At 35.9% G+C, this 25,504-nt stretch overlaps 4 protein-coding genes across 4 annotated transcripts; 2 read left to right on the top strand and 2 right to left on the bottom strand.

The window, feature by feature from the left end:
* The first annotated feature begins 5,512 nt into the window (after window positions 1-5,512).
* Window positions 5,513-6,644, top strand: LOC110418657 (uncharacterized). Its single transcript, XM_021431442.2, has one exon. It carries the CDS (start codon window positions 5,651-5,653, stop codon window positions 6,110-6,112), a length of 462 nt encoding a protein of 153 aa, XP_021287117.1. The 5' UTR covers window positions 5,513-5,650; the 3' UTR covers window positions 6,113-6,644.
* Window positions 6,645-8,998: 2,354 nt separating this feature from the next.
* Window positions 8,999-11,464, top strand: LOC110421968 (glycerol kinase). The gene is made up of 4 exons (XM_021435706.2): window positions 8,999-9,360; window positions 9,622-10,262; window positions 10,724-10,921; window positions 11,108-11,464. The coding sequence occupies exons 1-4, from the start codon at window positions 9,102-9,104 to the stop codon at window positions 11,150-11,152; spliced, it is 1,143 nt and encodes a 380-aa protein (XP_021291381.1). The 5' UTR covers window positions 8,999-9,101; the 3' UTR covers window positions 11,153-11,464.
* A 504-nt stretch (window positions 11,465-11,968) lies between these two features.
* LOC110421957 (calcium-dependent protein kinase 26) lies at window positions 11,969-18,154 on the bottom strand. Its single transcript, XM_021435694.2, has 9 exons — window positions 17,871-18,154; window positions 16,544-17,369; window positions 15,990-16,133; window positions 15,744-15,896; window positions 15,033-15,148; window positions 14,478-14,645; window positions 13,556-13,780; window positions 12,915-13,063; window positions 11,969-12,238 (listed from the first exon to the last, which is right to left on the bottom strand). Exons 2-8 carry the CDS (start codon window positions 17,304-17,306, stop codon window positions 12,944-12,946), a joined length of 1,689 nt encoding a protein of 562 aa, XP_021291369.1. The 5' UTR covers window positions 17,307-17,369; window positions 17,871-18,154; the 3' UTR covers window positions 11,969-12,238; window positions 12,915-12,943.
* A 2,753-nt stretch (window positions 18,155-20,907) lies between these two features.
* On the bottom strand, window positions 20,908-24,634 carry PHT3;3 (phosphate transporter 3;3). Its single transcript, XM_021431045.2, has 6 exons — window positions 24,199-24,634; window positions 23,088-23,437; window positions 22,962-23,005; window positions 21,857-22,071; window positions 21,641-21,765; window positions 20,908-21,346 (listed from the first exon to the last, which is right to left on the bottom strand). The coding sequence occupies exons 1-6, from the start codon at window positions 24,328-24,330 to the stop codon at window positions 21,292-21,294; spliced, it is 921 nt and encodes a 306-aa protein (XP_021286720.1). The 5' UTR covers window positions 24,331-24,634; the 3' UTR covers window positions 20,908-21,291.
* Between the last annotated feature and the right edge of the window lie 870 nt (window positions 24,635-25,504).

The raw sequence follows: 25,504 nt of genomic DNA, 5'->3' as shown, positions 1-25,504 counted from the left end.
AGCTTATTTAAGGTTTTATATATCTATATTTTGTTATTTATTTATTTTTTATAAGATACCAGTTAAGTATATTATATTTAAAATACAAATAATAATATTATCAATGTGACAATGTCTTTCAAAATCATGTCATAATTCATTTTTTCCAAAATCATTCCAAATTTGAGGATATGCATCAAGTAATAATTTTAGCGATGTAAAATGAATGTATTTTATCATCTCAACTAATCTATAATATATATATAAGCACAAATGTTGATGAGACTTTTTTATTGATGAAAATAGACACATATTTATTCATTAAAATTTTAAATTATTATTTTAAATAATTTTATTATAAATTTAATAAAATTTACTAAATTTGTAAATAATAATTCTAATTATATTGAAGGACTTTTATTAATAATATGTTTTTTTATAATTTAAATTTTGTTGAAACAAAAGTAAATAAAGCAAGCTCAAAGCACTGATAATCACAATGTTAAAAATTTTAAATTCTTAAAAGAGCCTTACAAAAAAGTCATTTAACATAATTAAAATTTTTATCTACAGATTGAATAAATTTTATTAATATTTACAATACATATATTTAAAATGATCATTTAAAAATACAACAAATAAATTTGTGCCTATTTTCATCAATAAAAAAGTTTTATTAGCATTTGTACTTTTTTTTGGAATAAGCTCTTTATTCTGTTATTAATCGAGAGAGACAAATCCTCAACATGCGATACATCCTAAGATTGCTTGCGCCTGTAAGAGGAAAATAAAAAGCAGAATAAATACCTATGATAAAAAAATCTATGTTCGTCATAAAATTAGTTGAGTGATTACCTTCTCTATTGATATGCTTTGTAATGACCTTTCATTCTCATTCTATCAAGTTACGTATTGCATTGATCCGATCAGAATTTCGACATGAGTGTGAACCCAAAGAAGTAATTAATCAAACTACTAGCAAACTATCTACTTATATAATGATTCTTTTAAAACCCAGCTCCCATGCAAGCAGTAAACCTTTTCATACTACCCAAAGCTCAGTTCTATATGCTGTACAAGCCCCTAATCGCATTGAAAAACCACCAAGCCAGCCATATGAGGCATTACGCATGGCCCCACCAGCAATAGCTTGTCCCAAAGACATTCTATAAGCTCCATCTGAATTTAACACAATCCAGTTATCAGTTGCAGAGGACCCACTTATATGAATTTCCTGACGTTTGATAGCAGTAAAAGAAGTGTTTCCCCAATTAACCATTTTGGCTTTATGAATAGCAAAGGCAAACCTCATAATCAAATTCAAGCAACCAACTGTAGCAAGCATTTTGCTTTCAAACACTAATGCATTCATCCATTTCCACAAGGACCAGCAAGTAGTTCCAAACACAATTCTCCATGGAATTTCATTAAATTGCATCTTACTATTGCTAAAGTTTGTAAGGTCTCCTGATCATCACGCCATTCTCCATTATTCAACCGCAATTTAAGGATTTCATTTTATTCCTACAGCATGTCATTCTAATATGGAAATAGCAAGTGTTACGATCCCCCAATTTCAACCATTCCACCTTGGATTCTGCAATAGTAAATTTCCTCCTGTTGTAGGACAGTTTCATATTGCAGCCGTAGATTACATTCTAGCTTTCTAAGCCATGCTGACGAATGGACGTCGAGAGCTTTTTCAATACTGTTTAATCTAGCTAATAATCTTTTCTTTCTGCAAAAAATATTACCAAGCATCACCTTCTTCCACTGATTAGCTAGAGCAGCAAAATTCGAAAGAGCTTTATCGATACTCAAGGACTTATCGTAGGAGCATTGTACAAAATTGCCAAAATCATCACATGTAATCCATGCAGCTTGGAAGCGAAACCCAACATTCCCATTCAATGATTTTCTCCCATAGGTCTTAAACAGTAAAGGCTTATGATCTGATCCAACTCTTGGTAAGTGATGTACAATTGCTTCCAAAAATTGTAATCTTCAAGAGGTATTGCAAATCGCCCTGTCTAATCTTTTCGATACCAAGCCACACTTCCATGTGAAACTAGTAGGAAGAACAAGGAAGAAAAATCTGGAAAACAAATTGAAGAGCTCACACTTTTCATCTATTCTACTTCATTTATACATTGTAATTAACAAGAAATGAGCGTAAGATTAGCAACCGAAGAAAGAATTGAAGAAAGAGAATGGCAAATGGTTGGCTGTGCACTGAAATCCATGTATTGGTTTCAGTGCCTAAGCAACGGCTACAACCAGAACAAAGAACACCTGACGTAACAGCCAGAAAACATCAAAACGACACACTTAAGTAGTGTTTTAACAAGGTAAAGGGAAAACGACACAGGCTAAAGTCGTATCGCATAAACAGTAAGCAAACTTAAATGAAACGACATTTGAGCTTGGCGTATTAGCTGTTGAAGTGAAGATACATCACCGTGCTGCTCATCTCTCTTTTTCTTCTTCCTTCTTCATCCTCTTGACTCTTCCTGCCAAGTTTGCATCTTAAGTTTCCAGAACTATGATCATCTTCCAACAGAAATCCAAGATCAAGTAATTGGTAGTCATTAACAAATTCCTGAAATAATGTACATGGCCTGCTACCCTTCAAAGATCTTCTTGCCTTCTCATGTGTGAAAGAAAAGCATTAAAATCCCCAGCTAGCAGCCACGCTTTATCTACTGAAGTTGCAAATTTAGATAATTTTGTCCACAGTCTACATCTTAACAAAACGTTAGGATGTCCATAAATAGTTGGAAAAAACCAAATAAATCCAGATGGTACCCTAACTGAAATGCGTAGGCATTAATTATGATTACCTATCGCATTGGCTTGAATATCGTCGTCCCAAAATATCCAGATGCTACTAGACAGTTCCGATGCTTCAACCTTTAATTTATTGATCACACGATCCGCTTGTATACCAGTGATGTGGGGATCCATTAAAACTAGCACTGAAACATTATATTGTCTCCCAAGATCATTTAAGATTTGTACCAGGTTACCACTGCTAGCCCCCTGACATTCCCAAACTAATATATGAAATCCATTAACAAAAAATACTTAAATAAAGAGTGGCTTACTAGGAGATCCTCCTTTCATCTACTGACGTGAAGTTATCCTCGTCATCAACATTCTTAAGGAGATTCCCCATGTTTAAAACCACTTGACTTGAACTATGATTCACTTGCAGGTCTTCTTTAACTAACAAATGAGAAGCAGGTGGTATATGATCCATCAATGTTGATGGTTTCATTCTAACCTTCTTTTTTAAGGAATTTCTATTAATTTTAACTACGTTTTTTTATTTGGAGGTTTATCCTCCCTGCCATGTTTCAATACACCACCATGTCTATCCATCCCTATTTTCACTGATCGTGCCTTCATGGGAATACTTAGTGAATTATTAACGTCTTTTACCACTTATGCTGTAAATGTTTCGGGTTGCCCAATGTCACCGTTTGAGTAAGAACTCTCTCAGCCAATATATTTATCTTAGCAGAAACCTTTATGTTAATTATCCCATCATCTGTACCATCCATAGGGATATCACCCTTCTCCTCCATTGCAACAACATTTTCACCTCTCAACAACTCCTCCACACTCTGTTTTGGTGCCTCCTCTAACTTCAAACCAACCACCTCATCCACATCCTTTGTAAGTAAACTAAACTTTTCATCACTTTTGTTAAATCTAACTAGCTTGTTGTTTCATCTCGACTTTCTATTTGGACTCAAAAATCGCCCATTACTACTTGAGTATTTTTTCCATCCTCACCCGAATGCTCTCCAATAAAAGAAGCAAAAAGGGAACCAGTGTTACTAACCATATCACGGTTGGAATTTTGCAGTGTGTTATTTTTCATATTAGGAACTCTATTTTTCTTGTGGGAGATGATCATCCAGGGACCAAATTGAGAACTTTCTGTTTGCAACCCATCCACATTCTCACCACTCTCTTTACCATTTTCAAGTACAACAGTAGTGACATTTTTGCTACAATCGTCTTTAGTATGTCCATAAATTCCATAAGTGAAACACACACGTGGGAGTCCCTCATGCTCAACTACCTGTATTCTACCATTGCTAAGTATCTTTGGCATCAAAGGTTTACAAAGGTTTAGTTCAATAGCCACTCTAGCAGACTTCCCCATTTTCTCTGTATAATCTATTTTAAGCAATCGACCCAAAATTTGTACTTTTATATATATATTATCTCCATTCTCTTCAATCTCAAATTTTACCAACATCAATATTTTTATATATACCAATGTTCATTATCACAAGCCTTGCATGTGAATATTTATTTTTATTTGTAAAAAATAATAAATGTATAAATATTTTTAAAATATAAAATTCAAGGTGCAAACAATTTAAATTTTATAATATTAATTTATTAATTATTGAGCACTATTAGAATTTTAAAAAAATTAATAAAAATCATTCAATAGGATTAGAGTTTTTATTTACAAAATAAATAAATCTTATTAATATTCATAAGGAAAAAAGTTTAAACCAACAATTTTAAATATAAGAAACAAATACATTTATTTTCATCAATAAAAAACTTTATTAATATCGATCCATATATAAATATATTACATTATATCGATTATAGATATATAGATGTTATTTAACATTAACTAAAAAAAAATTCAAGAGCAACATATAGAACAACAAAAACAAATACCAATTAATTTTAAGGTATAAAGTCATTGACTCATTGGTTTTTTACGATTTCCCAATTCTCTGAATCTAAAGCTAATCTTCTTTATCTAATTAACTTCAAAACCAAGTCTCCATGCAATCGAGTTGAGCAATTTGAATACACAAATCAGTCATACCATGGCCATACATAGTTGTGATTTCTCAGATATATCGCTTCATTCTTGTTCTACTGCCACGGGCTTTCAAAATTACGTGAGTCGTAATTAAACGAAGATGAAGACCTTGCAACCGACACCCCTGCATGGTCCCCACCGTCACAGACCACCTCATTTTTTGGCCGCTAAATGCCGTTAGTTTCTGGCCCCCATTTCATTTCCACCGTCTTTCTTGCCTGTATCTACTTTATCGCCGTTCCCTATGTTGTGTTTATATACACGTTCTGCCTCTCCTACTTTCCCTTTTAGACATAATTACTAGTATTTATTTTTGGCTAAGTCGTGATGAATTTATACCATTATTGAAGTTGAAGAATGAACAAGATGGGAACACAGTCGCAGTACAAAGTTTTTATATGCAACGTTACGTTGGCATTGTCCAATGTCCACACTTTATTGCCTTTGCTTTTTTATTTTAATGTATGATAGGAAATGAATAGACAATGGATCTACCTTGACTAATGATTAATCAACGCCTAATTTGAGAACTTAAGTCACCACAACAAAATAGAAAGATTAAAAAAAAAATTTACTCTTCAATGTTGAACACCATCGTGGACCCCACTTCATCATCTATCCTCGCTCAAAAAGAGAATAAAACAGCCTGTGATAGAGCTGTGAACACTACATTTCACCCCTCTCTCTCTCTCCCTCGCCCATCTCCCTGTTTTTCTTCTCTGTCTCTACCCTTCTTCTCTTAGCAAGAACGCCACCCTATCAACCATTCTCACTCGTTTTGGCGTTTCTTGTTCTTGTTAGAGAGCCACCATGAGCTCCATTATTCAAAGCTTTCAAAAGAGCCATGCACTCCCTGTCTCCCAAACCGAATCAAAAGAGCAGCTGCCAGGGCTACGAAGAAGGCTTTCCTCTCTGTCTCTCAATATACAGCCTATCTCTTCGCCAGCGACGTCATGGGCATTTCACAGATCAAAGTCTTTGTCTTCCATGGGAGAGTATGCTGGTAGTTCCATCAGGAAATGGTGGGACTGGGGCTGGTCTTGGGTTCTCTCCAGAAAACCCATGTTTGCTAAAGACCTTGAAATGAACGAAGAAGAAACTAGGATTCTAGGCTGCCACAACAAAGGTAGCTGGAGACATGTTTTTTACAAGGTCAGGTCTGAGGTCAAAAAACTGGTGGGATCTGACAAAGTTGGCCTCCCGCAAACTTACAGGTACAATTCTTTAGATTACTCCAAGAATTTTGATGATGGAGAGAAAATCTATGGTTGAGACTGGGGAGAGAACGTGTCATCGGTTGATTTTGGAATGCATGAATGGAAGAAGTACTGTTGAAAGAAAACTCTGGAGGGAAATTAATAAGCTTCAAGATTCAGATCAGACAGACTGTAGAATTCTATCTTTTCGTATGGCTCTTGCTTTTTCTTTTCTGGGTTTCGGCTTTAATTTCTTTTTTACTATGATGCATGTTCATTCGTGAAAACAAACAAATGGCCTGTGATTATATTGTTAATGTTGTGTTAGTATCTAATGTGATGTTGCTTGGAGAGGGGAAGAGGGAAAGCTTCAACTACTTGTTGGTTGAGCTGAATCCACCTTATACTCTACTAATCGCGCTCTTCTCTGGCACTCCAACCACATCTACAAATCTACATTGTTAATGGCCTTATGGCCATGGGGGTACCATGCATTGAACAAAAAGGAAGTTGCCGCAACGGTGGATTCGCTGTATTAGACACCATCTGTTAGCTACAAAAACAAATTGTTATTGTTATTTTTTTGTATTTCATTATTTATTTTTGCAGGTTCTATTTTAACAAGTTTTATATTTATTTATGTATTGTAATATTAAAGTTTTTGGCGCAAGAGATGCCGTTGTATTCTTTTAAAAAATATATTAAAAATGAAATTAAAAAGGTCAAAGACCTCCCAATCTCACTATTAAAAAAGAAATTAAAAAGAGCAACCCCATTGTAATTAAATATATCAAAAATCATTTCCATTCACATTCATAAACCTAGTGGTTTTGCAAGAGACTGGATTTTCCCGTATTTTCGTGGTACTTTCATGTAGTTAAAGTTCTGATAATATTTAATTGAGGGGATGATAGCTTTAGATATGAGGTAATTAGCTCGTATTAGTAATTAGTATATACTAATTAAGAAGTGTAATTTTATATAGTTATACAAAAATATTGGGTCGCTTTCTCCACAAACGTCGGTGCCAGGGACTAAAGTGCAGTTCCAATCATTGCCAGCAAAGATGGCATGATGACATGAGCTTGGGCAGTGAGCCATGTGATCTTTTGCGATCCTCCAAGCCAGCAAGCTTCCATGATTCACAAGACCAGACCAAACCAAGCCAAAGCTTCGCCCCCACTGCTACAGAGTAAAAGACTTTCTGGTGCCAGTTTTCTTACAAGTTACTTAGATTGAAGCGCCATTGAAAGTGCAAAGTGTCCCAAGTATCCTCCTAGAGAAGATTGCGAAGTGGGGTTAGCACTTAGCATCACCTCGATCATGCAGAAAAAACTGTCGGTGCATAACATTGTTCTTATATAAGTATATATAAAGATATATCGTAATTCTGATTTGACCAGAGCTTATATAGTCACATGGAGCCCTCATATGAGCGATGGATGGACAAAATACTATTTTTTTTACTAGGGAGTGGAGCGATAATATCTGCCGTCGGTGATTGGGGGGGGGGTGGTGGTGAAATGTCAACTTTGTGAGGGAGTGTACCACCGCAAGAAGGCAAATTTGGGGTTAGGGAATAATATATATACTTGTTATGGTTTGGTTGGCAGGACATGGGCTGGTCCCTTTGTTCCTCCAAAGTGTCAAGTGCTTGCTGTCCATAAATATTTTGGTGGTAATGAAGCTGTGCATGTGCTACATGTGTCTTCTAGTTCATCCCCAATTTGCCAACGAACAACAGCTTTTAGTTGGATCAGATGAACAGAAACAACTAAAATGTTGATCAGTGACAATAGGAGCTTCCAAGGAGTTACTAATGGCTGTATGACCATATAGATTGGCTATGTCTGCATCAAGGACAATCATGTGTTTTCTTTTTCTTTTCTTGTTTTTTTTTGTTTAATCTGGCTAATATGTGTGCTACTTACGCTAAGGAATGAAAGTGTGAAATTTTAAGTTATCAAATCAAGTGGAAAAGCATTGCAAAATAAATAAAAATCTGCAATTTTAGGTCACATCCTCGTAGAAAATTGCACAAGAAGTGCCTTTGACGTCCCAACAATTTGAGCAACAAATGCATGAATCATGCTACGACTATAGAATTCATGTAGCACAAACATCAACATCTCTATCCATTTTTCACAGTAATATATGCCCAAAAAGAAATGAAAGAGAATATTTTACTAATAATAATGCAACATGATAAGAAATTTTTAAAAATCATTTAATTTGATGGTATTTATTTTATTTCAAAAAAACTCAACTATTAAATTTAAATTTTTGTTTGCAAATATGAGCGAGGATCACATTTGGAGATGTTAAATCTGATGAGTTATCATTCTAATGAAAAAAGTACAATATTTTAAAAGAAATTTAAATTATTTAAAAAATTTTATATAAATTTTTATTATTGTATTACGTTCAATCAAACTTTGTATTCTTTATTTTTTAACTAAATACATTAGACATATATGATTAACGATTAATTAATTATTATTTTATACTTACTTGATATTGATGTGTAATGTAAAACTATTACATGGTTATGATATTATGTTACATTAATATATCACGTCATAATTTCATATAACATATCAACATCACCTGATATAAAAAATATTTTAATTAATGACATTTAGTCAACCGTTAATTAAAATTACTTATTTGGTACAAAATAAAAGTATAAAAATTTAATTAAATATTATAAAAAAATTTATTTAAATTTTCAAAATAATTTAAGGGTTGTTTTAGGTATTATGTCAAATATATATTATATAATATAAAAATCAAGAAAATTAGAAAGGAACGATGGTTGGGCTGCTTTACTATTGGGCTAACATAATGCGAAGAAATGGCTGTCGAAACTGACCTGAAAACAACATCAGCCTAAATTTTCCAGCTTTAGCCCAGCAGCAAATAATTGCATTGTCACTTTGGCGGTTGCTTCTTATAACTTCTCCCCCTTGGAAACCATTGATGCTCTGAGACCAAAGCCAGGATAAGTTTTTTGAAATATAAAGAGAAAAGAAGGGACAGCAGAAAAGCATTGTCAAAGATTGAAAATGGTACTAGCAGCAAGCAGTGTAATATCACATAACAGAACCATTAACTCCATGGCTTTCCCTTTGCCAAAGCATAGAAATATAGCAGTAAATCATCATCAACATCATTCTAAAGTCTATCTTCATTCGTTTCCACGCCCTCATGACGTTTATCAATGCAGCAATGGTAAAATTTTCAACCCATCTTGCCTAGCCAAGACTGCTGTTTCTGATGTTCAGCTTCACAACCCCAATCCCACTACAGCTGCTGCTGCTAATGGTAAGTTGTGGTTTACTTGTTTACTTCATACTTCATGCTAATTTTGATTCTTCTCTGTGCTTAATTTGAAGTATAAATGACCACATCCTGTGTAAACAAAACCCACTTTAGAAACCTTTCTTTTTTTTGGCCCCTATTGCTCTTGAACAAGTTGAGTTACTATTTTAGGTATTAGTTGAAAGACACAACGAATGTAATGTTAGTGTTGTAAATTCTAATTGTAACCGTAATATCTGATGTTGTCTTCTTTTACTTGTCAAGCTTGGTCAGAATTTGCAAGGAATGTGTCAGGTGAATGGGATGGGTTGGGAGCAGACTTCTCAATTAAAGGGAGTCCAATTGAACTTCCTGAGTCTGTCGTACCTGAAGCTTACAGGGAATGGGAGGTTAAGGTATATGATTGGCAGACCCAGTGCCCTACACTTGCTGAACCAGGGAAGAAGGTTATGACTTACAAAACTATAAAACTACTTCCAACTGTTGGATGTGAAGCAGATGCTGCAACACGTTATAGCATGGATGAGAGGAACATCGGTGGTGTAGATAACAAAGTTTCTGCTTTTGCATATCAAGCTAGTGGATGTTACACTGCTATCTGGCCGGTTGCAGACAATGGTACGCATGAACTGTGGGAGTTGGAGCATTGCTTGATCAATCCTCGGGATAAAGAGTCTCGTGTGAGGATAATTCAGGTTGTCCGAGTGGATGGTACAAAGTTTGTGTTACAAAATATTAGAGTCTTCTGCGAACAGTGGTACGGTCCATTTAGAAATGGTGACCAGCTTGGTGGATGCGCTATCCGTGATTCTGCATTTGCTTCAACAGCTACCACAAAAGCTTCTGATGTTGTTGGTGAATGGCAGGGGCCTAATGCTGTCGCCACTTTTGATGGTTTTGGTGATGTGAGTGTACTCCTTCATTTGCTAAGCCTTTTTTCTTGATGGCTTAAATCCTCTGGCTCGTTTGCTTGGCATTCTCCCACTTTAAACCTTCAAATATAAACCACTGGTTTTTATGCTCTTAAGTTTCAACTTGAACTATTATTTAGCAGAAATGTAGATGATCCAATCGAGATCCACTACTATAGACTAATTGCTGAGCTTCTGAACTTTTTTTTCCTATTCATGCATGGTTAGATTTTATACTAAATTGAATGTTTGAAGAATTCCTTAGACATTGTTACTCTAGTTTCTTGCTCTATGCCTAGTAATGTAATCCTTCTTAAGAGTAAAATATGTCACCAACTTTTTTTAGCTCTGTGTCACTTGGGCCATTAGCAGGCAATTAGGCATAATCTTGATGAACAGAATGTTGTTCTATGGTCTGATCACTGTTTATTGTGAACTTATTTTAAAACCTCCAGATCTTTCTTGAAGAGCTCGAAGATAATGGGGCACTGAAGTCAATAAGAGATGAAAACAATCTCGTATTGCTTCCCAAGCAATTATGGTGTGCTCTACAAGAACGTGGAGGTGAAACTTGCAGTGAAGTGGGGTGGCTGTTTGATCAGGGATGTGCTATTACATCAAGATGCAGCTTCTCAAGTGAGGGGAAGTTGAAGGCAAGTTTTCTTTTACATCTTTTTATATATAGCATTTTACTGGTTTTGCAACTTGCATTCTTGTTTACTGGCTTTCGCTTATCTTTGTTGGTAAAGTAAGCTGAAAAACCAATGGTTTATGGCCATTCTCTAGAAAATGGAAATCATTTCATGCTTTCATTGACGATACTCTGTTTATTTTTGCAGGAAGTCTCAGTGGCACGCGAAACTACTGTTTCAGAGGATGTATAGCAGCATATGATTTAAATCAGCATTGATTATATTATTTATATCTTAGTGGAAGTTTAGTGGCACATTACTTGCGGTTGAAGTCAAATCAAACCACAAAAATAGGAATATCTATAGATAAATTGTAAAATTTTGCTTTGTCTACAATCTTAATGCATATGCAGCATCTGCTGGCTGTTGAAAAACGGATTATCCTTTGGGATGATGACCTTCAACTGTTCAATATCTTGATTCTTCAGCATTGCTTGTTTGTTGAACATATATAAATTCATGAATTTCTGATTCAACTATGAACTCATGGCAAAATTTATTGGATGATTAGAGGTGTCCGCCGGTTTAGAGTTGATCCCTGCATCTAGAAAGAGAAATCTCACCCATATTTTTATTTTTGAGTTGACTGCCACAGAATATCAGTTCATATTCAGGATACACTGAATAACAAATTGCAAAGGAAATAGACCCAGTGTCAGAGAAACCCCTTTTAAGGCTTATGGGGGATGAATTCATCTCATGCTGAAGAACGGCATATCATCCATCAGTTTAACTTTCACTTTGGCAGGGCATTTTTCTGCTTCACCATCTTTGGCATCTGCTATGTTATAATAACGATCCTGGTTTTACTACAGATGCAAGTTAAGCTATGCTCTTGCTATATTCTCCATTTACTTTGTCTTTTATTTCACCATTTAACCTTCTATCCATGCATATGGGCTTATCTATTTCCTCAGCCAAGCCCAAAAAAGGCGTTCACATGCAGGAAGAGGAAGAAGAAAGGAAAAAAAAAAAAAACCAGTTTTAAAGCACAATATCTGCAAATCCTTTCCTTCAAAAATCAACATAAAGCCTCAATTAAAGACATCGCTAATAACTTAGCAATTTGAATAACTGTAACAATTCACACTCGTGAAGTTTACAAAGCTTGTGATTAGTCATATAGAATTATAAACCAATAGCTTCTGAGTAAATGCTCAAACAAAGAACCGTCCATAATCAATTCTGCAGCTACAAAGTACTGGAGCACAGGAGGAGCCAAAACTGTTTCCTTGAAGCTTTATCACGGATCATCTTCTTCTGCCTTTGCTGTACAATCTGCCAATTAGCAAATGTAAGTATTCTGGATTAAGAATAGAGAGAACAGGCAGGTATCATATAATTGGCAGAAGGTTAAAAGGTCCTGTGAAAGGAGGACATGGACCTGATTTTTTCGAGAGAAACTGATAAATTTCATTTGTGGATTCTACTTGCCAGTATGACATATCTTAAAACACAGCTGCAGAAGTCTATCTAAGCATTCCTTTAACTATAATGCAACACCAATACAACAACATTGGAGGTTTTCAATTCGTTATCGTTCCCTACAAATCACATGCACAATCAGTGAAGGTTCATGGATTGTGCATCAAAATCATCAAGTTTCTAATGTGTTCTTGATTCTTGACCATAACTTCTAAAGTATCACAACTGTTCTAAGCTACTTGAATGAGTGGTGAAGCTAGCCTTGAAGCTTCACCAACCAGTATTAAGAGTCTTTACACTTACAACATTGCAGACCACTTCAATTTTCAGGTTAGAAGTGAGTAGGACTGTCCATATAATTTAGTTTATCTAATCTAAACAGACTAAACTACAAGTCACTTTATTTTGCTTGTGCTTCAACTATCCCAAAACAAAATTATATGATGCTTTTCTAAGAAGCTAGCCCGGGACTGGCTAGAAGATATTAGAAACTGGATAGAGGATATAAATAGACAGCTCAAAAATTTACCTGTACATGATATGCATGGCCAGAAATTATTAAGCGCCTGGTGCATCTCTCATGCTCATATTCAGACTGTTTCGCATGGTTCGCCTACCGATTCCTGCATTGCCTTTTTGCATCATGGCAACAAATTCACCATAATCGATTCTTCCATCCTGAACAAAGCAGAAGCAGCAGAAGTGCACAACATTGAAGCTGAATCAGCAAATGGAGGAAAAAAGAAGACCTATTCTAACTGAGAAAACAGTACAAGTTGGACCCACTTGCCCAAACTCCACTGCTTTGTCTAATGCAATTAACATGGTATCATTGATCGCAAGTCATTGACAAAATGACCCATCTATAACATTTTATATATTTCCTAAAGAATGTACATACATGAAAGCCAACACATCCAGTAATCTTTCTAGATTTTTCCTCCCTCCTTCCCTTGCTCTCGGCATTCCTAGACAGAAGACAACCTTCTAATAACCTTTCTACCTCACCCAGTTTAGAACTCAGTGAAGAGGTACTTTAATATTCTACATTGTTGTTATCAGCACTACAGTCAACTATATAAATAAATAAATAACTGTAAAGATTAAAGAAATAATTTGGTTAGCTTGAGAATATTGTAACCATCCAGTCATCAAGGTAAGATGACTTACATTATCTTGATCAACTTCTCTGATTATATCCTCAAGCAAAACATCTGTCATGTTATGCTCAGCACAAGCTTGCTGAAGCTCATCAACTGTAATATAGCCACTTCCATCCTTATCAAAGTATTGGAATGCTGCAACAAGATGTTCCTCACGCTCTAGTTTATTAAGGTGAACTGTAGCAGCAATAAATTCCCCATAATCAATGGTCCCACTATTGTCAACATCAGCCTGACAACAAATAAAATAGCACAGATGATTGGGTTGCAAGTAACATATGAAACATAAAAAGCACAGTAACCATGTAACTCAATATCACTGTAGGACAAAAATTTCATCCATAAACGCAAGTAAAGACAAGCATTCTCAATCATAAGAGACTTCCTCTATCCCAAGCCATCTATGATGAAAGGAAGCCCTTGTTCCTCAAAAAATGCATCCGTAACGATGGATGCAAGCATTATAGGTATTCTCCAATTGGTTTAAACTAGATTCCCTGTTATAGAGAGACCCTGAAGTCAGGGCTCCAAATCACAGAGCCAAAGCTATTTTTCAATTGGTTTAAGAGGCCACTTATAGCTCACAAAGACGCATTATTCACATTACAATTGGCCCCATATCTCAACCACTATTTCCATAAGGCATTGCAACCTTGACCTTTTAATCCCGTGTTTCTCTGTTAAAATTGCCTTCTTACTATAACTAAGAAAAGAATATCAAGATGGGACAAAATGCTGCATCCCTCACAAATTCATGAACACATATAAACTGACATTTAGACCAAAAGGCAAGAAGCAGTAAGAAGAATTATTAAGCAAGAAGAACAAAAATAAATAAACAGAATATTCCAAAATGAGCAGGAAGAAGACAGAGAAGATAAAAAGAAAATGAAACATATATATAGATAGCTGCTTCCAAACAAACTTACTGCATCCATAAGGTCCCGTATCTCTGTATCCTTCAAGGTAGAGCCATATCTTCGCAGACCAGCTTTGAGTTCATCAAATGTGATTGCACCACTGTTATCAGTATCCATAGTTGTAAACATCTCTCTCAAACCAGCAATCTCCTCCTCAGAGAGACTTTCAGCTATTACCTGATTGTACAAAAAGGGCAGAGCTCTTTCCGTCAGAATGAGTTTGACTACATTAACAATAAAAAGGAGAATGTTTAAAGCCATCATTAAGTTCCATTGTGCTTAAGACTAAACTCTAAACAGTGAAAAATGCTGCCAGACTGAGGCATAGAAATATTTTAGAAAAAGAAGATGCATTATACGTTTAATGAGAAAAACAGCTTGCTTCTGCTGCATCAATTGGGTATTACCTCTTCATGATTGGAAGAAAACACTGCCAGATTTATTAAACATGATCCTAGTTTTATATACACATCAAGACCTCAATTTCTCCCTATTTCCTCTCACACAATGCCAGACAGAGGTACAGAGATGCAGACTCAGACACACACATCTTGAGAATCTTACCCGTAAAGCCATCTTCTTTAATTTATTCATTGCAGAGAACTGTTTGAGACGAGAAAGTACAGCTGGATCCAGCGCCCTATCTGGGGCAACCCCATTTTCACAAATCCAAGGATGACCTAAAGAAATCAAAAAGCAAAAGATATCACAATTTGATCTTTATTTCACTAAGGAAAATAATAAATGCACTAAGGATGTAACAAACTATACTGACCAATAGGATGGATTCTCACTCATAACTAAAGAAGAATCTTTCTGATTCTAAATTTGCTAAAATTAGCGAGACTTTTCAGAAAGAACTGTATTTAATTATTAAAATTTCTATGCGCCAAAAGGCAGAGGGTGCCAAAGTTTAATAAATTAAGACAAGTACTTATTGCTTTGTATCAATGTGCAGTGTTTGTTTTAGGATACATTTTCCAACAACAATAATATCAATGAATTTGTAAACATGCTTAAATATTTAGATCAACTAGAAAAACATATTGAGCATCCCACATTGCAACTTGATACATCTCTAAACGATCATACTACTACTATCATAGTTTATAAAAATGTTATTACTACTACACCAATTCATCTATTCAGTAATAATAACATAAAAAACAAGTATCAAATGTTAGAGAGCAGCTTCCTGCATTTCAACATTTAATTGGTCAAAACATTCATTAGCATCAAGTAGATTATAATAGAGAGGTGATAAATATTACATACATAATACTTCATGAGCAGTCAGCCGCTCTGAAGGCCGAGAGCATAACATCTTGCGGATTAGGTCCTTTGCACTATCAGATATTAGGGGCCATGGGTCTGAATCAAAGTCAATATGTCCTTTTAACACTGCATCAAATATTCCTTGTTGTGTTTCTGAAGAACAGACGAAGAAAAGTTGTAAGTATTTTACACATATAATTACTTGAAAACTCAATATGATACAGAACCATAAAACATCATAAATACCTGCCCAAAATGGTGGCACACCACTTAGCAATATATAGAGTATAACGCCTGCAGTCCATACATCTGCTTCTGGTCCATAATGTTTGAGGAGTACTTCAGGAGCAACATAATATGGACTTCCAACCACATCGGTAAAAACTTGGCCTGAAGTAGTGAACCACACATTATGTAAATCAAGTTGATTCAAGAAGACATTGGTTCTATAATGGTAACTAAAGGAGCTAAAACTACTTTGTGACTCAATAAAGAAAAAAAATGTGGCTCTTCAATTATTGCATACGTGCTCTTCCCTGTCACCATTTAATAGGCATTCGCAACATAAACCCATTAAGATTGTATGCATTACATTTAAATGTTAAGGTTAAGAATTGGGTTTTAACAAGACCAAGTGATTGGCCTACTAAAAGAAGAATAAGTAGTCGATCATATGTGCAATAAAAACAATTCTCGATCAATTACTAGGTGCATGTTCCAGCTCCTTAGGTTGCTTCCAAATTAATAAAAATTAAAAAAACAAAATTGCAAAAATTAAGGAAGAGCATTTCATTCCTTACCTGGTTTAAAGAAGACAGAGAGTCCAAAATCAATGGCCTTGAGAGAAAAATCATCATCCTTGTTAACTAACAAGAAATTCTCAGGCTTTAAATCTCTATGCATAACCCCGAGTGAATGGCAAGCCTCAACAACCCCAACAATAATCTTAGTCAATTCAGCCGCCTTCCTCTCACTGTAATGCCCCCTCTGGATGATACGGTCAAACAATTCACCTCCAGAGCAAAGCTCCATCACAATATGCACATATAAGGAATCCTCGTATGCACCTTTAATTGTCACAATATTCTTGTGACCAGCCAAATGGTGCATTATCTGAATCTCCCTCCTAACATCCTCCACATCCTCCTTGGAAATCAACTTCCTTTTGGATATAGACTTACAGGCATACTCAATGCCTGTAGAAATCTCAGTGCATAAGTAAGTAGTCCCAAACTGTCCTTGTCCTAACTTACGGCCTAAAGTGTAAAGGTCACGGATGTTAGGAGTCTTATGACCCAAAACATAATAAGCCTGGTTATCAATTCCACGTCTCATGATGTTATCTTTCTTGTTGGGGCTAATGAGCGCCAAATGGGTATCTTTTTTGGTGGTTTCTTTGGAGAATTCTTGGGCAATAAGTTGTTGAGCGTTTAAACTAGTAGGGGAGTAATCAGAATTGGAACGGTCAGAAGAAGTATTGTTGCGCTTGGAAGAATGATCCTCGGGCTGGCTGTAGCCCTGATAAAGTTTCCCCTTGAAAGATCCACGGCATGTGTTGCCCATGAAACAATCAATATTTCCCCCAGAACAGTGTTTTCCTCATCCAATGATATCTCATCAATTACACTGGAAAAAATATATAGAAAAAATTTCAACTTTCAATGATCCCAGAATTGGAAACTTTAAACGTCACAAAATTTTCATGCAGAAAACACAAATCTCAGCATCAAAAGAATCCCATATCAGATCAGAGTATCAGACATAAAAAAGAAGCTCCATTCCATTTTCTAAAGAGAAAAAAAAAAGCAAAAAGAAAAGTAACTCCTTTTCACTAATTTCCAAGAAAACAAAAATGAAAAATAAAGAAAGTCACCATCTTTCTACATGGATATAGCATGTACCGTGACACAAGATTAACATCCTCTCCAAGACAAATCACAGCTATCAAAGAAATTAGGCCAAGCCCAAAAATCAATCAAAAAGAATAAACCTTCACACACACCCAACAAAAATTGAGATCAACTCACAAAGATGTAAGCAACTAAACATACATAACAATCAAGATAACAAGAAAAAGGAGAGAAACCAAGATAAGAAGCAGAGGAAACGGAGAGATAGAACAAGTACCAGTTTGGAGTAAAAATGAAGAAAGGGAAAAAGGGTATGGGATTGATAGAAGGAGAGACAGAGAAGGTAATGGCTAAAGGGGATGAATATAATTGATCCTAAACACATCCATAAGAACAGCTGTTGGTGGGTTTTTTAATGTTTGAATTTTGAGTCTGTTTTTGTTGTTATTTTTGGAGTGCTGTTGCTAAGAAAGATCGGTTACGAAGAGTGCTGACCAGCTAACTCTCCTCCCACTCCCCTGCTCTTTCTTTCCTTTTCCTCTTTCCTTTTTTCTTCTTTTTCTTTTTCTTTTAAACATACATGCATGGCTTGATTTTTTATTATTCCATAATAATAAAAGCGAGCAACCCAAATTTGTTTTCCTTGGTGTTTAATTAAATTTTGTCTTTAATTGAAATTTAGTGTAACTATTCTTTCTTTTGCACGGTTTCTAGGAAGTGCAGAGAAGGGTAAAAGCGGAAACACACCCATATCAGTGAATCACCGATTCACGGTTGACGTTTCTCAAGGTTGGAGAATCACGACAACGTTGGAGTTTGTAGCTAGTTGTTTGGTGCGTGATGTGCACGCCGATTGAAAGGTCAGTGGGTCTACGACATGTCTTAAGGTTGTTTTGGTCAAAATGTTCGAGCTAATTTTGTGGAGAAGAATCCAAAGGCTAAACTTAGGCAGTCTTTTAAAACCTTGCAAAGCAGCTCTGTTTTGAATGGTCTTTCATCTTCTTTGGTTATGGCTGGCCTTCCCCCGGCTTTGAACGATGAAGTTTCCCATTGCAATTCACTCAAACATGTAATGGCTGCCAACTTTGGTTTGACTAATTTGCCCTCCTTATTCTATCCATTGACTTGCTGTATCCCAATCCAGAAACACACAAAGAAGACCGGAGACCAAATTGCAATTTTCTGTTCTCAACATCACAATCCAGTTTCCTTAAGAATACCCACAAAGTCTATGGTTGAACAGAGAACACACACTTCTTTTTATGATATTATTTTAAATTTCTTTAGCAGCCACGAAGATCCTAGCCCTTGCTTTTAGGACCATTTGGCTTGGTAGCAACGGATAAATGGGATCAATAGCCAAGATCTGATTCAGAACATGCACTTGACAGAATCTAACAGTGGAGTGGAATGATGAGATGCACATGATGTGATCCATTGAATATTTGGTAATTTTCTGAACAAGGGAATTTGGTGCCTGTAATGCAACCAACAATGATGTGTTCCCAGTCCACTATTACAGTCAGTGAAAGGATCACAAATATACAACCCCAAAGATTGTACAAAAGATAATGGTCCAAGCATTTTCACCACCATTAATTTGGGTTTTTGTTCCTAGTGCATAGGCTCTATAATCCTTAACCAATAACACTTATAATCATGCTCGTGACATGATGTTGACAATTTTTTATTTCAACAAAATTGAATGATATTTCATGAGACCAAGTCAAGTACCTCCAACCAACTTAACATAGACTGCGCACACACTCACACACACAAAGCCTTTGCAATTTTGTAAATCTTATTTAAGTTTCTTATTGACTAAGTCTTCACTTGTCTCTTTCATCAAAAAGGACAAAAGAAAGAAAAAATACTAGTAGTAGAATTCCTTTTATAGTATTGGGTTTCGCTAAGCTAATGGTTTTCACTTAGAACTTATTTTGGTTGGCAAGATGGAACAGAGTTATGCAGAACGAATCACCATAATTTCTATAAAAATATATATATGTGTGTGCAATAATTTGATTATTTCTTTACCATTTTTATTGAAAGGAAAAAGTGAAGTAGCATGATGGGATGGGGCCATGGGGGAGGTCCAGCTTGTCCTTTGGAAACTCTGCTTGCCCTTAAAAATGTTTTGATGTTAGCGGAAAAGAAGTACCATGATGACTTTTTTTTTTTTGGTACTTAATACCATGATGAGTTGAATCATGAAATGCAACTCTCTTCTAGATTTTCCTTGGATATGGTTTTTCCTCCTTAGGTTTAACAATAGGAAATCTAGAAGGGAAAATTTTGATTGAATACATAGGAAGGCAAGCAAGTTGACCACGTCATCCCTAGGCAAAGGCAAAGGAAAAGAACCATCTGGGGAAAAAAAGTATACAACGGCAGATATGTGCCCACAACTTCCGCGTTAAGTTATTAAGACTGTATTCTTTTAACAAGAAAAAAGTTATCGTATTCATTGGTTGAATGAACATCCATAAATGTATTTACGTTGCAGGAGCAGCAGCTGCAGCCCTCTGCTGTAACACGTGGCGGTCCAATAAATGGGCCATCTGTTATGGCTTGTGAGAAACCTAAAAGATTGTGGTTGCCAGTTAGCAACTGCTTGGATAATAACAGATCAACTGCATCTGGATTTTGCACGAATGGTTTGGTTTTGCATATGGCATGGCATGGCTACGTTGCCATTGCTAGTCAGATCACGACTCAACTTGGACGTGGAAAGCAGAAATTTCCAAACCTGATAACATGTGCCACTGCAGCTGTTTCTGTAACCCTACGGCAACCTTGGTTCCTACGAAGTCTACCATCTCATTCAATACTCAAAATCTCTTTTGGTTGCCCTTTTTCATTTGACAAAACAAAGTACCCTTTTTTTGCCCTTTGACATAAAGCATCGACTTTGTGCCTTTTGGGTTGTCTTTTAATTGTCATCTCCCCTCGGCAAGTGGGCTGCCGACTTCGTTATTCAAGGGCAATGAGTTCCACCTTCCCCTGTATTTTCCTAGGTTTAAGTAAGGTTATTAAAGTAAGGTAATGATAGCATTGGCCAAGTGAAATTATGGTCTGATTAGATTCACCATTTTGAAGAATATATACACACACACACACACACACAAGAGTATTAGATACGCTGACATCCAAGCTGCGTTTGCCTTCCATTTCGTAGGCTGGTTATGTTCTAAGCAGCCTCTCGAGTCAAGCCCACTATACAGATGTGAGCATTGCAATTAGCAGAGTCAATTCATCTATGAAACAATTGGTAAAGAACAAAAAACAAGAAGAGAGATGATAGCAAACCAAGGTGCTAATATAAGCTGGCAACTAGGATCATACAATGTTAACTAGTATTAAATATGCTGTCATACAACTAGTGAGAGTCACTAGAACCCTTAATCGCAGCCATGACTGCGTGTGTATGTGGTATGGAAGTGTGACAAGCATTCTCTCCTGACAAAACAAAGTATGACACCCCTCCAACTAAAAAAGGGAGGGGAAAGAGAATGGAAAGAATGATTTTATGACATGTTGAACCTTTTACAATAGCTGGTACACATTAAGATGGGTGTAAATAAACTTCTGACATCTCTAAAATCAGCACGCATAATATGCCCACATCGCAGGGATCATTAACTTTTTATGTTTGCAGAACTTGGCCTAATGGAACTGCAGATTCTCCTCCGACGAGCTTAAGATGATACATTGGCTTCTCGTAGTTGTCTGTTAAGTCCTCCACTAGTAGGCCTAAGACATTCACATTGTTAGAAGGATGGCTATAATTATAAATACAAAGTGATCACTGCAGTAAACATTGACTCCACCACTGCACAGTGCTAAGGTGAGATCCAAAACCACAGTACATTTTTTTTGCAAACTATTTAAAAGAAAAGACAAACAAACAAGTCCCTTCAATCCTGTCATAAGAATTTATAAATTTGTGACGCAGAAAACCAAAATTATTACGTCTAAATTTGCATGCAGCCTAACACTATTATTTCTTCCAATGACTTCTAAATTGGAGCTTTCAAAAACACTTACAGTCCACACAGCACTTTGATGGTGTCATAAAAGAACCATTGCAGAGTAACAACAGGTCCCACAAGTGTGATGCGAACAGGAAGACTTCTTGTAAAAAGATTAAAAAGCCCAATTTTTTTAACAGCCTGAAAGTTATGACATCGAATAACACAATTAATCATTTTAATTTGTTGTACTTAAAATAAGCCAAAACAAAAAATTACTCATAGGTGATACCTGCAAAACATTTTCAGCCTTTTTGTTGTAAAGAGAAGAAACTATGACATCAGCTGGGTTAGAGACTACGGTACCAACTGCTCCCGCTGCATACCCTGCTAGGCATGTGACACCAAGTTGTTGAGCTCTGGAACAATCTTCTTTTCTCTTTTGAATGATACTTCTATATACAAAGTCCACTGAATGCTCAAACGTTGAGAACATTATCATAGAGACTGCCAATGGAAATATCATATCAAGACACATGGTTAGAAATACAATGCACTATGACTTGATAATTCCATTGCTTATCAAAACAGACATATATATGTAAGCAGGTAATCTGGTCAAGAATAAAGTCTCAGATGTGCTTGTAGCTACTTGCTTGATAACAAATAACGAGCATGCAGCATCCTAGCTTGGCTTTAAATTTCATTCTGGAAGGTAAAGTGTCAAAGTCCATGTGCTTATACTCCAATGTTGAAGCAAGTTTGTTACAAGTCCTATGTTTAAAACCAGATTTTAAGATCCAACCAGGTAGAAAACAAGCACAAGAATTATGGAAGAGAAACTAACAATAAATTAGTCATTCAACAAGCCTTTCGTTCACTGCCTCAATTTGAGAATGTGACCAACTTTCCGTTTGAAGAAAAATGTAAAATTTTTACCCTAATAGTTTTTCAGAAGTCATTAACATAATAATGCACCCAATGGAAGACAAACATCACAAAAAATCTAACTGCATGATCAGTAAAAGAGACACTGGTGAATTAAGAGTATGGTCAAAAAACAGGTGACTAGCAACATGCAATGTCACTATTGTTATCTTTATAACATTTAGCCAAACTGCATCATGGTCTCAACTTCAAATGGATTGATAGCATCGGCAAGGCGTGCATTAGTAAGGTATTAATAATCTAATAATGAGAGAATACAGAACCAAAAATGATTAGCATAACATTTGCAACTCAGAATTTGATGGCATAAGCCTACAAACTACTAAAGGGAATATCAACATAGACTAGAAGGCTTGCCGGTGCAATAACCACCAGAAAACACATCTTAGATTCATTACTAGGAACAACCAAATGAAAATTTTTAAAGCGCAGTGGAATATTAACATTACATGGAAGATTGCGGCCCCAAAGTGGACAAAGTCCCTTGTAGAAGCTGCAATCAAATTGAAAGGGAATGTATAAACATTATTGATGAAACAAAAGCAGAAAAGATTCCTGACATTGGTATAACTTACCCAGCAAGCCCTTCAGTTTTATAAAGTTTTGGAAATCCGTCAACCAAACCCTTGGCAAAATTGGGCTGCGTCTGAACACGAACTTTTATGGCTTCGAAAGGGCAGAGAGCCACATCAGCAAATACTTGTGCTGATGCACTGCTGAGAAAGAATATGAAAGTCCTGTTTTGATCTACCAAAACATTTGAGTAAAGCCCCTTAAAGTATTCATAAAGTCCAAATTTGCACCCGCCTTGAACACCATATCCAAAGAACTTGCCAGACCAACCTCTCCAAAGAGAAGATGGCCCCTGCTCTTTCCAAAGTGCCGAGAATCCTGATGAAATGCTGCTATACTTGATCGGATTCACCTAAAGAAAACAAGTCAAATAGTTAGATGAGCATTGACCAGCCTTAAAAGAATTGGGGAGAGCTCAGGAGATCAGGAAGTGCAACGAAATATGGAACAGCTAAAACACACGTGGCCTTTTTATTTTTGATGCCCACCAATCTACCATAAAGGTTAAACATCCAAAGATGGGATTAAAGAACATATAAGAGTTTTATTTCTCTGCCACTGTATGAACTGATTCTACCATATCAAGCAAACTAGCTGCAGAACTCTTTCCTTGATGGACATTCCATGACATCCCCTTCCTAAAAACTGCTATTCCGCACATCCTACTCTTGCTCTCTCAAATTCGGGAAGAATTTCCATCTTCCTAATTGCACCTAGAGCCGTAATATTTTTCCAAGTAACATTTAAAGAAAACAATATGGCAGTCTGATTCTCTTCTCACGAGGTGCTAACCCACACAATATGCAAAAAATGTCTAGCCAAAAGGGAAAACTTAGCACTTTAGCCTTATTTTCTGAGTATTGTGAGTAACCAATTAATAATACAACAAGAGAGAGTAGCAGCCGCACGTGTACAACAAAAATATGAACAGAGGTTGACACACATACAAATACAAGCATAAGTAAAGACCAAGTCAGCCACCATTACTCGAAGCCTCAAAGACATCCTCAGAAAATCAAGCAGAATATAAGTCTATTTTCATAGCATCCTATATCATCGAGTTTAAAAGTTCCAAAGAAAGGGGAAAAAAAAAGAATCAAAGTGATCCCCCACCTGCATATTTACTTTCAAGACATCAAGAGGTGTAACAGCAAGATGAGTAGTCCCAGCACTAAGCATTCCTCCAACAGTACAAATCCCATAATACCCAGGTGAAAACTCTTCACAGAGCCTTCTTTCTTTCATCGTTTCCTCTTTTACAACTACCCCTCACTTCCAAACTGCTCTGTTTTTATTCAGGAGAACAGAAAAACCCACATTTCTCTCAGCTTTTTTTATAAGCAACAATGCCCTGACATTGAGGAAAGTGCGTTTATAGTACGTTTACTGGGGCTTTGAAAGAATATTAGGCTGCCATGAAACTTCTATTCAGACTCTGTTTTCCGTCTCTCTTTTCTTGCTCAGAACACTTCCACGTTTACAGTTCCCAAATACTAGGTCCAAAACTAAGTTTGAGACGCTTTCTGGTTACGAAAAAGCGAATCTTGGAATTAATGACGAAGCCCGGGAAGCCCTAACAGAATCTCTTGTACGGAAATTTACTAGGTTACCCTAGTTAGTGCAGCAGTGATGCGCTAGTTGGCTTTAATACTAAGTGTAGGCCCATTTATCTTGGGCTGGTGATGTCTCTCAGTTGGGCTTTGCCGACCTTTTGTTCGGAAGTTCAGGGCTTGTCCTTCTTAGCCCAACCAATATTTTAAATGCATTCTTAAGAATTGTTTTGTACTCCTAAATCATTTGTGCAGTTGTGCTTCATGAGCATGACCAATATGGAAGTGTCAAATTTAATCAATTAAGCAGAACACATGAAAAAATAATAATAATAAATACTTAACATTTAACAATAAAAGAAATTAAAAAGAATTTTGAATGCAAAAATCTGTTCAAGGTACACTATAGAAGGCGTTGACTTCATAGTAGATTTTCGTTGTTACCTCGGTGCAAATAGCAATCAATGATGTCCTACGCCTAAGATACAATGAACTGTTCAAGAATATTCTAATGTACACTCAAATAAAAAAAATCAAAGAAACTTGTAAATCTCTCGACTGCTCTTGAAGGAATTTTAAAATGAAGAAAAATAAAGTTTTCAAAAATATAGAATGCTTTGAATGAATTTTTCAAAAAGAGGGGTTAGCTATTTATAGATAGTGAACCATTATCAATGTGTCTCTTCATTTAGATACACTTATTTAAAAGTTAACAAATGTATCCTTCTATAGGTAGATGTCTTTCTACAATAAAAAAATCATACCTTTTCAACAAACACATTAAATTTTAACTCACCAAAAATAAAATAAAAGGTTAACAATCCCCCACATGATTCAAAATTTAAGAAATACAAAGCAGTTTTTTACAA

Source organism: Theobroma umbraticum, unplaced genomic scaffold, assembly GCF_002168275.2.
Source record: "Theobroma umbraticum cultivar Fairchild unplaced genomic scaffold, ASM216827v3 scaffold_30.0, whole genome shotgun sequence".
Lineage (NCBI taxonomy): Eukaryota > Viridiplantae > Streptophyta > Magnoliopsida > Malvales > Malvaceae > Theobroma > Theobroma umbraticum.
The sequence above is the reverse complement of the archived record's forward strand: the minus strand, read 5'-3'. Positions and strand labels throughout refer to the sequence as shown.